The following is a 13,209-nucleotide window of genomic DNA, read 5'->3' as shown; positions in this document are numbered from 1 at the left end:
AAATTTGCACTCTCTATCTTCTTTGCTTTGGTATATCTTGAGCTACAGTAAGCAAGGAGAACATGGAGAAATAGAACGGAAAATAGTATAGTAGTTGATACAATTTATACTTTCTTGTAGACGTTAAGTAGCTTAGTTTGTCAAGGTTTATAGGGATTGAAGATTTAAAATCAAATTTCGTCTATATTATTGTCCTTTATGAAAAACTATATATATATATATATATAATTATTATCATTTTTAACCAAGTTTTCAACGAAATCAACTGTCAGGGTAAACTAAACATAAAAGCAAAAATTTATCATTGAAAAACATAGTTGCCTAATAATTTGAGACAAATGGCCCTATATTAAAAACCTTGCCATCTTTCTCAAAATTGAACTTTAAGTACCAAAATTTCAGATAGATTTAAACTACTCCTTCTGTCTTATATTATAGTACTTATTTCTCTAGTCAAAGTTTAAAATCTTTGATGAAATATTCTCATTAATATATACAAAAAAAATACTCATATGAACTTGTTAGGATCGCGTCATTGTGTACATTCATAATATCAACTTATTATATTTCTTATTTTTACGGAATTGAAGAAATTGACAATCAAAAGCATATCTTAGACATACAAAAAGGAAACAAACGTCATATTATGGAATGGATAGAGTAATACAAATAAAAATTTCCGAGAATCAGGAGAAAATGGGCTTGAGTGACTCAACATTGTCCCTTTTTAAGTGGTAGGCTCTTAAAGCTTAAAATCAAATCGAATTTGAGATTAGAAATTTAGAAGAATATGTAATGTATTCTCAATTTAGAAGTATATACAATGAACTTTTTATTTTATAAGATAATTAACCACATTGGTACTATATTTGGTAGATCTTATTCGGCACATATGTTGTTTTCTTCTTTTAAACAATGAAGATTTTCTATTCAAGAGTAAAGTGCTGGCAACAATTCATAAACAGAAAGCATATACTTCTATGTATAAATAATATCTTTTTCTATAGAAGAATAAGACTTGTTATCTTTCTAGAATTTTTATTTATTTTTAATTAGGAAAAATAATTGGTTCGAAGACCAACCCTGTTAGGCTACTAGCCTGTAGGCTCAAAAGCTGGGTATAAGGCTAAATAACCCAGAAGTAAATGGCCAACAATGCTCTAGAATTCGGGGTCGAACTCCACTAAACTAACACCTCTATTTTTTTATTAGAAAAAATAATTGATCCGAAGACCAACCCCTGTTAGGCTTCTAGCGTGTAGGGTGCAGGGCACCCCAGCTCAGAGGCTGGGTACAAGGCTAAACAACCCAGAATTAAATGTCCAACATATTATTGAGATAAGGATTCGAACCGCGGGCAATGCCCTAGATTTCGAGGTGATACTCCACTGAGCTACTACCTCTCTCTCAAACTACCACCGCTATTATTACCTTACTTTTATTCTTAAATTTAATTAATTTTTTGACACAAATATTAATTAATTTTTTGACACAAATAATAATTAATTTTTTAGCACAAATTGTTACTCCCTCTGTTTTTTTTTATCTTTCTCACTTAGAATCTTGACACTATTCATGCATAGAGAGAATCTTCTCAAATGTTCTCAATTTATAAGAAAAAACATAGTCATGTGGGGTCTTGTTTGATTCGTCTCAATTAGTACTTTATTAATATTCAATCGTTATAATTTTTACTAATATATAATGAAAGATATTTAAGTTTTAAAATGTGCATTGGCAAACGTGCAAAGTCAAAGTAGGAATGATAAAAAAAAAACAGAGGGAGTATTAGTTTACTTTTGAGAAAGTAAAAGAAAAGAATGGATAAATTAATTTTAATAAAACAGGTTGTGTTGTCCCCTTTTTTTCCTTGTTTAGCTGGCAATGGCAAAATGGACCAAAGTAACTAAACGCGTTTTAGCTCTTAAAACATACGGCAATAATCACTCTCTCATTTTTGCATGAAAGAATTAAAACAATTTCCTCCCTTTTAATTTTCCTCCTTTTAATTTCATAATAATATCATATGAAAAATATATCTTGCAAAATTCTCCCTACATTATATCATATTTTTCTAGCCTTTATTCCTAGCCATTTTTTCTTTTTGAACATTTCTTTATCTCCTAATTCATCAATATGTGTTGAAGAATTAAGAATTATTCCTTTTAAATTGTTAATTTGAAGATTTGTACCGCGAATTTTGTATCGAATTTAAGGTAACTTCGCATTCAAGTTTCTAATATATTTGTTGAAAATTACCTTTAAACATACATTCTTATTATTGTTAATTTTGTTATAAATTCACCTCTTAATTTTTTATTTTTTATTTTTGAAAAAGGAAAATGCAAAATGCTTGTTTATGTGCTCAATGAAATATGAAAACATGGAAACATGTTTACAATATTTCCAGAAATGAGGAGAAATAAAAGGTCAACTCATAAAAACAAGGAGAAAAAACTATCATGGAAAAGTTCAAACATTTCCATGTTTTAATGAAAATGACTATTAATTAATCCCAATTTTTTTAATTAAAAATATGATTAACTTAATCTCTTAAAAGTCTTCGTGGTTTCCACTCCATTAAAAGGGAATCAATCAATCAATTAAATTATATTTGACAAAATATATGATTAACCTTTCTTTCATTACAAGATCTTGTTAGTTGTATAGAAAATGATGTACTATATGCTATAGTTTTTATGTATAAACATGTAATAAAATGCACAAGTTAAAAAACCATGAACATGATTTTTTGTTTTTCCTTTTGCAGATTTAGGTTCTTAGATGAACACTTAGCTCATTTCGAATTTCGCTAAACTCGAAATTAAGGCCATCATAATTTGATATAGTTGTTGTTGTTGATCACAAAAGACAATGTCAATGAAGGTGAAGGGACTTCTCAAAGGTCTAAGATACATTTCAACAATATTTGGTATGTTACATTTTTGTTTTAACTACAACTTTTTTTTTTTGTACTTTTTTGTAGGCAATAATTCTGTTGTTACGAAGATTTATATTTGCAAAAATGTTTTGGAATAATGCAGATGATGAAGAAGAGGGAGAAATGCAAATTGGGTTCCCTACTGATGTAAAACATGTTGCCCATATTGGTTGGGATGGTCCAACAGCAAATTCACCTAGCTGGGTAACAATTAATTTCATAAAGATTGTCATTTTCATGATAATATGATCATAGTCTAAATTTTTCATGATATGTTTCTTTATACAGATCAGTCAATTCAAAGAAGGCGATTCAGAAGGAGGCGGAGGAGGAGGAGGAGGAGGGGGAGGTTCGAATGGTAATAAATAATACTCCATTCGTCTCAAAATATATACTCCATTCGTCTCAAAATATATGTTACCATGATAAGATGTTAAATGAAATTGTAAACTATATAGGCTTACATTGGTATGTTTTTCTTTGTTGGGTAGTTGATCAGCAACCTGCACCTAGAACACGAGGGGTGTCAGTCCAAGAAAAACGGTTCTCAACAGGCTCGGACTCACCCTTACCCCTTGAGTCCCCCTCTCGAAAGAGGTCCGACAAACCCAAGGGGTCAAGGCGTGCTAACTCAGCCTCTGCAGCTGATTCACCTAGAAGGTCATCGACTTCAACAGAAAACAGAACAAAACACCAGCAGCAGCAGCTCTCTGCAGCAGAAGGTGACACAACTACAGCAGGTCCAAAAACCTCCACACGCCGAAAAAAGCCTAAGAGTGGTTCATCTTCGGGTCAGTCTTCTTCTAAAACATCAATCAAGCCAAAATCCACTGGCCCATCATCCGATACTTCACAGTACTCTGATCCAGGGACAGGGCGTAGAAAAGGTAAAGATACTTGTCAGAGTTCAGTTCTGAAAATATCATCTGAACAGGAGGATCAGAAGGCATTGGATGATATTTCTAGAGGAATTCAAGCTATGTAAAAGTAGTTCCATAATTCATGTGTAATGTATATTTTTTCTGTACACATAATCTTTTTTGGCATAACTTTTGGTTTAGAATCTATCTCATGATCTATTCCTTGCAAGTTGCAACAACAGATTGATAGTTGTATTCTTTGATTCAAGTAAATAGACACAAGAACTCTTAGCTTGAGGCTCATTCTTTAATTTTCTACCATGTAAAATCTGAAATTTTCGCTAGTTTCTTTACACAACTGTAAGCAACATGAAACACTAACACACATTTAGGCCTGTCATAGAGGTCACTCATCTTTGGTACGTTTGATTTTAGCACATATTTTCTTTTTTGGGTTCTAATCGTGTTTTAGGGCCTGTTCTCCCCAGCTTATTTTCAGTTCAGTTCAGTTCAGTTCTGTTCCGTTCAATTCAGTTTAGTTCAGTTCAGCTCAGCTCTTGACAATACTTTTACTCTCACATATCACTATTCATTTCAGTTCAGTTCAATTCAGTTCAGCTGTTTCATGCCGAAGAGAACAGGCCCTTAGAATTGGGTAAAATTTTGCTATGAGTAGTATTGCATGCACCGTCTTTCTCAAATTTCTCACTCTGTTTCCTATTTTAGGGCGTTTTAGAATATTACTTGCTCCGTTCTATAATGATAAACTTTATATTCTCTCTACTTTTTTCGCGCACTCTCTACTTTCACTGTCCGGTATTTCACTCTTTTACAAAGTGCCACATCAAGCCATGGAGCAACTATTATGAGATAATAGAGAGAGTAAAAGATTTACATATTTAGTAAATCTGTCCAATGAACCTTAACAACATTGATTAGATATCACTATGATATGGTAACTGATAACATAAATGGTAAAGAAAGTTCATTGGTTTGGTATAACATAAGACTAGTATAACATACACGGACTTACACAACAATCAGAAAATAATAGACAGACTCACAGACAGTTTACGCCAGAATAATCTGTAGACTCTGGCATCATACATGTATAAACTGCCAATTTCTGTAAAGCAGTTAACTGAGCACAATAACAACTACAACAACACAAAGTCCGCTACTAAAAAGACGAATTTAAGCCCTAGGACGAACCATTTTCAGGGTAGAGTCCTTCTGAATGCCATAGCTTGCAATAACATGACCAGTTTCAAGTCGCTTACCATTAAAAGAGAAAGCATGATCACAAATCGGCATATTCAGCTTCTGACAGACCTTCTGATTGACATTATTAACATCGTCTGAAGGAAGAACTACAAGGGTAATAATCTTACCATCCCAAGTCTTCACAAACACCTGAAATGGATACACCAATTCCAAAATAGTATTCCCATTCATATTATATGAAGCAAATGATCTTGAATCTTCTAGAACTTTTCCATTAAACAGCAACTTCGCGTGCTCAACTTCTAAACTCATCATACTCCCAATTAAAGTCTTAGCATCACCCACAGTTTGAAGTTTTTTAACTTGGATAGGAATCACCCCACATGTAGGGGTGAAAATGGCAACCCATATAACTTCTCGCGGATGGCAGATCAAGTACAAGATGGAATTACTCTCGATTTTAAGGGATTCGAGAGTTTCATGAGTTCCAAGAAACTGTCCATCATGCATCAGATCATAATCATCTGGAGTTACTTGCATCCTAGACACAATCATGGATTTAATGTGGTGAATAGTGTCGCAAACATTTGCAATAATTACCATATTTAGCAGTGGATGTGAAGGTATCTTAATGTATAATCTTTTAGCAAGTTCTGACATGGTGTCTAGAACAAGACTGAGGGTGGAAGAATCCGGAATTCCATATTCTCCGAAAGTTTGATCATCGCTTAAATATTCACCAGCGAAGAAAAGATCAAGGAGATTTTCTGAAACTCCTTCCCTGGCACATACCTGTTTGAGCTTCTTGAATGTGTCTGTTTTCTTTACTTTGAAGGACACTGTGCTTTTGACCTTCAAGTATATGTTAATCTGCAAGAAAGAGAATAACAGAAAGAGTAAATATGAATATTCGTCTATTTGTATGTTCACAAACAACGAAGAATTAACATAGTTACCAAAAATTTAGAGCTAGCTAGCTGCTAACTTTTCTGATGGTACTAAGATGTGTACCACCAGAAGGTCTATGACACTTCTTAGTATCAAGAAACATAACCTATTCGAAAATCACCAATGCGCCCTTGATATTGTACATCTTAAGCAAACTCTACCAGATAGAGGTTCAGGGGAATCCAATAATAATGAAGCATGCAAGGATATATAGTAAGATCGCGACAACAGTGACATAAGATCGAAAGAACATGGTAGATCACCATATATAGGTAATACTAAAGCACTAACAACATCAGGAACTTGGTCATAACTCCGAATGAAAAAAGACTAGAAACTAGGATCAAAACACACTAATGCTATCTTACACATTGAGGAGTCCATTCATGAGGAGAAGACATGTTAGAAAGAAGAGTTCCTCTAGTTCATGCTTGAACATTGATTCTTAAGGTAGTATTGTGGATAATCCCTACCAATTAACAATTATTCTTCCTTCTTCTGATTGATTTATGCCATAGCATGGAAAAGACAAGTCGAGAATCATGAATTTCTGTTGAAGGCTATGCTATAATTCCTTTTCAAGAACTAACCTCCTACACTAATCCTTTTTACCATGTCATATTTAATTCATATGATCTTGTAATCAGATTAAGATGATCTCCATCTTTAAGAATCAACATCAATAGTCTTAACATCATTCGAGATGTTAAGATAATTTTGGTGTGTAGCCTTCTAATTTTAATAAGAAGTAGGTCACAAGAGAGGTAAGATAGAGGTGTAAACATAGGGATGTTTTTGTCATGGGACACAATGCAAGCATTCGAGCAAGAGAGGTCTCCACTAAGTATATGAGGACAAACTAAAACTAATGGCTAATCGTCGATATCATGAGAAGCAGGACATACACTTAACTGTTAGGAAAATAACACTAATTAACTAGAAAGCTTAAAGAACCTAGACTGAGATTAAGGAAGATAATGACAGCAAACTCAAAAGCTTTTAGTTTTATAATATTACCAAGTAAGCTCAAAGAAAACTAGGTAGCATCAAAAGATCATTAGATTTACGACATTCAATAGCTCAAAACATCAAAGGGTAAGAAGCGAATCTAGGCAATCGAAACTAGGAAGATGTATGAAGAAACTTAAGACTCCAAAGTCATAAAAGGTAGGCTTGATGAGCTTGCTCAATTCAAACTTCAACCAGACAAATAATTACAACTATCCACTTAGTTCCTAACTTCACAACAATTGACCTTAATACATCTCATGCTACCACTAATGCCATCTTCCTCAAAGGCTTAGACACGATATATTGTGAGCAATAACAACCAGGGAAAAGAATTCACAAATCGAAAAAACAATATCACAACTTAGCTATGTTATAAAAAGTTCCCATCAGGCTATGTTCCAAGAAATCTTCATGTCAATGAGAGCGGAGATTAACTTATCTTAAGCAATAATTATGCAATTAACAACTTAAATTAAGGCCGTATATATAGAACTGAATCAACATAAAATAAGCAACCATGATGATAATTATTACAAATTGTAATAAGACCCATATCAAACATTCAATACTCTATATATATCCCATGAATCCACCTACATCCACCATACAATTTCTCAGTATGACTCTCGTACATACCATGTCAATGAGACAATTATAGTGTTCTAAAATCTAACATTAACAAGCACACATAAATTGATCGATTCGTTGTTTCATTATAACATTAGGTTGCAAGGTGTAAGACCTTTCCAAATGTTGTAATTTACTCCCCACCCTTCAAATAGTGATATATATCCCTTCAAACCTAATAGGATGAGAGGGCATGGGAGAATGTTTAGGTGTACTTGTTAAGCCAAGTCACTTAGTGAACTTCAACTCTTTAATACACTAAGATGGAACTAAGAATGCCTCACTTAATGTTGATCTTACTTAATAATTTATGCCCTCGAAAATATAGAAGTGTTTACTAAATTCGATCAACTAAGATATTAAATGATTTGTACTAAGATGGAATTAAGAATGCCTCAATAGCATTATTGATCTTCCTTAATGATTTGTCCCCTCGAAAATACAGAAGTGTTTACCTAAATTCGATCAACTAAGATATAGATCCTTATTTCCCACACTACCCCTATTAAATGATTTGTACTAAGATGGAATTGAGAATGCCTCAATAGCAATATTGATCTTCCTTAATAATTTGTCCCCTCGAAAATACATGAGTGTTTACCTAAATTCGATCAACTAAGATATAGATCCTTATTTTCCCCAACCCTATTAAATGATTTGTACTAAGATGGAACTAACAATGCCTCAATTTCAATGTTGATCTTCCTCAATGATTTGTACCCTCGAAAATACAGAAGTGTTTACACAAATTCGATCAACTAAGATGTAGATCCTTAATTCCCCAACCCTATTAATGATTTGTACTAAGATGAAACTAAAAGTGCCTCAATAGCAATATTAATCTTCCCTCATGATTTGTACCTCGAAAATACAAAAGTGTTTACCTAAATTCGATCAACTAAGATATAGATCCTTATATTCCCCAACCCCCTTAAACAAACAAAAAAAAAAAAAGCAAAGGAATTAATGTGGGATTACACCAAAGGAGACTATTTGTCTTGAAAAAGGGAAGATCTATGAAATTTGGTGAAAATTCAAGTCTCCAAATTAAACAATCAACACAAAGATGGCTAACTCTTTTAGACTAGCCTTCGGATTAGGGGTTAAGTCTAAGTCTTTTTCGTATTTCATGGAAGATGGAATTCATGTCTTGAGGGACTGCCAATTCTCGACTCCCGTATGGACCATTGCTAACCTTGATGCGGAGGTCAGGGAGGGGGATATCCAAACATGGATAGCCCGGAATCTTGAATCCACGAGGGTAATACAAGGCCTACCATGGAAAGTGTTATTTCCTTGGATATGTTTTGAAGTCTGGAAAGCTAGAAACCTGCTAGTTTTCGAAGATAAAATTATTCCCACCCCTCAAGAAACCATGACCCAGGCAAAGAGGCAAGCTTGGGAGTTTTTGAAGGCCTGTAATTACAAACCCCAGATGGACCTACCTACGGACCAACTAGACTTACAACCCTTGTCTTCATCCTTCCCGTCACAACATATGGTAGTTCCCGAAAATAGCTTTATGATTCATACAGATGCCTCGTTTCATGATCCTCTCTCTCAAATTGGTATTGGTGGTCTGATTAGAGACTCTAAGGGTACATGGGTATTGGGCTTTTGCAAAAAATCTTACACTCTGAATGTGGTACTTGCAGAATTATTGGGGATAAGGGAAGGGTTACAAAATGCTGTGCGCCAGAATATTACACATTGTTACTGTTTTTCTGATAGTCTACATGCTATTAGCTTGCTTAAGCGACGTCAGTCAGTGGTGGACATCTACACTAATGTTATATATGAGTGCAGGGAGCTCCTATTAAAGATCAGGGAAGTCCAAGTCAAGCATCTGCCTAGGACACAGAACAAGGTTGCGGATCGATTAGCAAAGGAAGCTTTTAGATTTGATGATTGCATGAATGTAACAAAGTTTTTTAGCACCCCACCCCTTTGTTGCAAGAATGAGTACATCTCGGATTGTAATAACTTTATGGCGGATTTGTTTTAGTTAATTCCATGTTCGTTTTTTCACCAAAAAAAAAAAACTCCTTTGCCCACCCTTTCATCGTCAATCCTCTAATAGACTCTCAAGCACACAATCAAGTTATAAAAATCACCATGAAGCAAACTTGGTTCTTATATGAAAAGTTGTACCAATCTAATCTACTTATAAAGCCTAGATTATTTATGCCTGTAACCATGGAATTGTATCATTCATAAAAATGCAAACAAGCAATATAAAACAAGATCCATATAGACTATATAAAAACCATTTCACCTTGAAGAAATTTTTTGTTCTTTTATAATCCCAAACTATCAACAAAACCTAGTTTTAACCATGGAGTTTTAAGCAAAATTCCAAGGGTTGATTCAATTGAAGATCTATTAAAAGTTTGCTACAGCCATTTTAAACCTTCATCAGATCAACACATAAAATGATAAAACCAACAATTATTAAAAAGAAATAGAATAAACAAACTACTTATCAACAAAACCCTAGTTTTTAACTTTCACCATGAAAATTGCATGAGTTAAGAAAATTCAAATGGCTATTTCAATTCAAGATCTATCAAAAATGGTTCCAACAAATTATCATCTACACAAAAAGATTGGTAAATCACTACTACATTTTTTATCAAATGCAACTACTTCATCTCACATCTGATCCACACATAAAATAATAGAAAATCATGCATGAAAACTAAGAAACCATCAAATTAACTAGTTAAGCATGTAAAACCAGTAAAAATTTCATCTTTATAAAGGGTCAAGATCCAAAACCCTAAAACAAAAACAAACAAAAAAACCCAAATCTAAAAAAGGATTAAAAAAAACAAATAAAGAGTGCAAAAACTATGATCTCATGATAAAAAAAATAAAGGGGTGTAATAAGTAAAAAAGAAAAGACCTCATCATCATCATTATTAACATGAACATCATGATGATGACTAACATGATGATCATGATGATGATTAACATGATGATCATGATGATGATGATCATCAAAAACAGCAGGAACTGGGGTTGGAGTCGTTGGAGAATCGGTTTTGATGATGGAAGGATCTGCCATGGCGGCGGCTGCTGGTTCAAGAAAAACACCTGAAAGAAAAAGTGAGTCAAATAAGTAGAGTGTGGACTGAAATCATCGAGGGTTTCACCCTTTTTTATATTACATTGGGATGAATGCAGAAAAGGTAAGTTCTTCAGAGGTTGTTGAGCAATTCATCGAGCAACACTTGTTGAAATGACAATCGATTGGCGCCATTCTTCTTAATTTTTTATTACTTCCTCCGTTCGAACATAGATGCGAATATGCGATGCTAGTTTCTTTTACGTGAGAGCATTTTAGGTATAGCGTTTTATTTATTTTAGAATCGAGGAAGTATTAGTTTTGCGTTTTTTAGGGTTCAAGAGAGGTGGTGAAAAAGAGACTAAGTTGCAAATGATATTGAAATTACAATGCGATATCCGTTCTACACTACTTCGTGTACACTAAGACATCATTTGCCGTAGCTTATAGGAGGTCACAACTCTCCGTCTTGAGTCTTTTCACATCGTAGTATAAAAGCCCGAAAAACGAGTAGGTCTCATCAATTGCAACTATTTTTTTTAAATAAATCATAGTGGATTTTTTTGTGGGGATGGGGGAAAAAGTATGATAGATATGTTGAGTATATTGGCTAATGAGTATAATAGATATGGAAAAGAGGCGTAGTCTTCTAAAAATTGCGTGTATCCATTTGTAAATTTATTTTCCTTCTTTCTAAAATAAATGAACTTCACTTCTCGATAAGCATGATGATCAATTATATTAAATTAAAGATCAATCATAGATATAATCATTGATTAGGTAATTCATTGGTTATTGATAATCCAAAACTCCGATAGAAAAAACAACTTAACCATGCAATTACCATTAGAAGAGACAAGGGAGTAGTTTTCAAGCCACGTTTATTTAATTTATAGGTTGACGCAATTTTAACCATGCAATTACAGAAAGACCGTTGGAGTTAGCCGATGATAGCAAAAAAAAATACCATTAGAAGAGATGGAGGGAGTAGCAAATTATTTTTCTCTTATCTTTGAATACATATATTTATCCTAGTTAGTTTATTATCTTCAATCTCTTTCGCCAAAATTGTTTAATTAATGGTGCTAGAGAATTTCTATCATAAGATTTATTAAATATGATCACATGTATCAAAATATAATACTTACTTATGTTGCACTCCAAAAACATCATAAAATCCAAAATATATTGAAAATGATATAAAATTATAAATTTGTCGATTGTGAAACCATATTAGCATCTTTGTAAGTCTTGGACTGATTTAAAATTAAATTTTGGCAATTTTGGATCCACCAAAATTAAGAGTACTCATCACCATGATTTTTTTTTCAAATGAAACCTATTTAGGTTTTCAGCCATATGCTGGATATATTGTCATATGGGGCTCAAGATGATGTATGGGTGTGGAGATGAGGTTGCGTAGAAGGAAAAAGACGTAAAAAGGTTGTAAATGCAGTTAAATAAATGACATATTAATCAATCAAACAATGGCAAATGATTATCTATGTAGTCAACAAAATTGGGACTTTTGGGGTGCTCACCTTCAACTAGCTCTCTAATCCATACGGTAAAACGACACTTTTTGTGCTCTAAATCGGATTGGATGTTCTAAATTTTTTATACTGCACATATAAAATATACTTCCTCTGTTTCTAAATAAGTGCAACGCTTCTTGTTTTCACGTTTGCCAATGCATTATTTTAACCATTAATATCTTCAAAAATCAATAAGTTAAAATTATAAAAAGTTGATATTAAAAAAATTTACATTCAGACGAATCTAACAAGATCCCACATGATTATGTTTTTCCTAAAATGAAAATCACCAAAGCTAATTGAAGTTTAAACTATGAATAGTAAACACTATGCAAATGTTGCACTTATTTAGAAACGGAGGAAGTAATTAGTAAGAGAATTATAAACATGAGATTGGTTATTATGTATATAGTGAAAAAATTCAACGAACAAGAATCTCCTTTTCTTATGTATGTGCCTAAAGTAGCAAAGCTCGTAATGTAAAGACAAAAACCAAGGAAAAGCTTACGATAGTTTGGCATCATTTGCATAATCAACTTTATCCAAGAAGACCTAGTCTTTTGTACTGAACTTGTTAAATCAATCCAACAATGGCAAATGAGACGAGACACTCACGAGATACTCAAGATCGACTTGGTCAAAACTTGACTTAAGCTTGATCGACTCGAGATGTTGTCAAGTTGAGTTGAGTTGAGTTATTCGGTATTTGATTCGTGAGAAACTCAAAAACAATCCAACATAATTTTCTGCCCTAGGGGAACTAATCAGACTAGACAACTAGCGAGTTACTTGAGATCGATCCAATTAAAACTCGACTTAATAGAACTCAACTTGGTAAAACTCCGTCAATACTCAACACGAGTGAACTCAACTCTACACGGAAAGTTAGATAGTCAAATCGAAGTAACCTAAACTCGAACTTGACATTGCCACCCACAGCTGCAACTACCATTGAAAAGAAACTTTACACAGCTAAAATTGTCTGACATTAGAAAG

General features: G+C 33.4%; 2 protein-coding genes across 2 annotated transcripts; one reads left to right on the top strand and one right to left on the bottom strand.

The window, feature by feature from the left end:
* Positions 1-2,069: 2,069 nt before the first annotated feature.
* LOC104887914 (uncharacterized) lies at positions 2,070-4,112 on the top strand. The gene is made up of 3 exons (XM_057393237.1): positions 2,070-2,932; positions 3,045-3,145; positions 3,230-4,112. Exons 2-3 carry the CDS (start codon positions 3,096-3,098, stop codon positions 3,924-3,926), a joined length of 747 nt encoding a protein of 248 aa, XP_057249220.1. The 5' UTR covers positions 2,070-2,932; positions 3,045-3,095; the 3' UTR covers positions 3,927-4,112.
* A 667-nt stretch (positions 4,113-4,779) lies between these two features.
* On the bottom strand, positions 4,780-10,889 carry LOC104888069 (polyubiquitin). The gene is made up of 2 exons (XM_048641299.2): positions 10,517-10,889; positions 4,780-5,895 (listed from the first exon to the last, which is right to left on the bottom strand). Exons 1-2 carry the CDS (start codon positions 10,676-10,678, stop codon positions 4,996-4,998), a joined length of 1,062 nt encoding a protein of 353 aa, XP_048497256.1. The 5' UTR covers positions 10,679-10,889; the 3' UTR covers positions 4,780-4,995.
* Positions 10,890-13,209: the final 2,320 nt, after the last annotated feature.

This window comes from Beta vulgaris, chromosome 3 (genome assembly GCF_026745355.1).
Source record: "Beta vulgaris subsp. vulgaris cultivar EL10 chromosome 3, EL10.2, whole genome shotgun sequence".
Taxonomy (NCBI): Eukaryota; Viridiplantae; Streptophyta; class Magnoliopsida; order Caryophyllales; family Amaranthaceae; genus Beta; species Beta vulgaris.
This window is presented reverse-complemented; position numbering and strand designations above follow the sequence as displayed.

Excerpts from the sequence above, each read along its gene's own strand:
- LOC104887914 (XM_057393237.1), top strand. The coding sequence starts at position 3,096 with ATGTTGCCCATATTGGTTGGGATGGTCCAACAGCAAATTCACCTAGCT. Across the intron at positions 3,146-3,229 it reads CAGCAAATTCACCTAGCTGG|ATCAGTCAATTCAAAGAAGG; the intron begins GTAACAATTAAT and ends TTCTTTATACAG.
- LOC104888069 (XM_048641299.2), bottom strand. The coding sequence starts at position 10,678 with ATGGCAGATCCTTCCATCATCAAAACCGATTCTCCAACGACTCCAACC. Across the intron at positions 5,896-10,516 it reads TTAATAATGATGATGATGAG|ATTAACATATACTTGAAGGT; the intron begins GTCTTTTCTTTT and ends TCTTTCTTGCAG.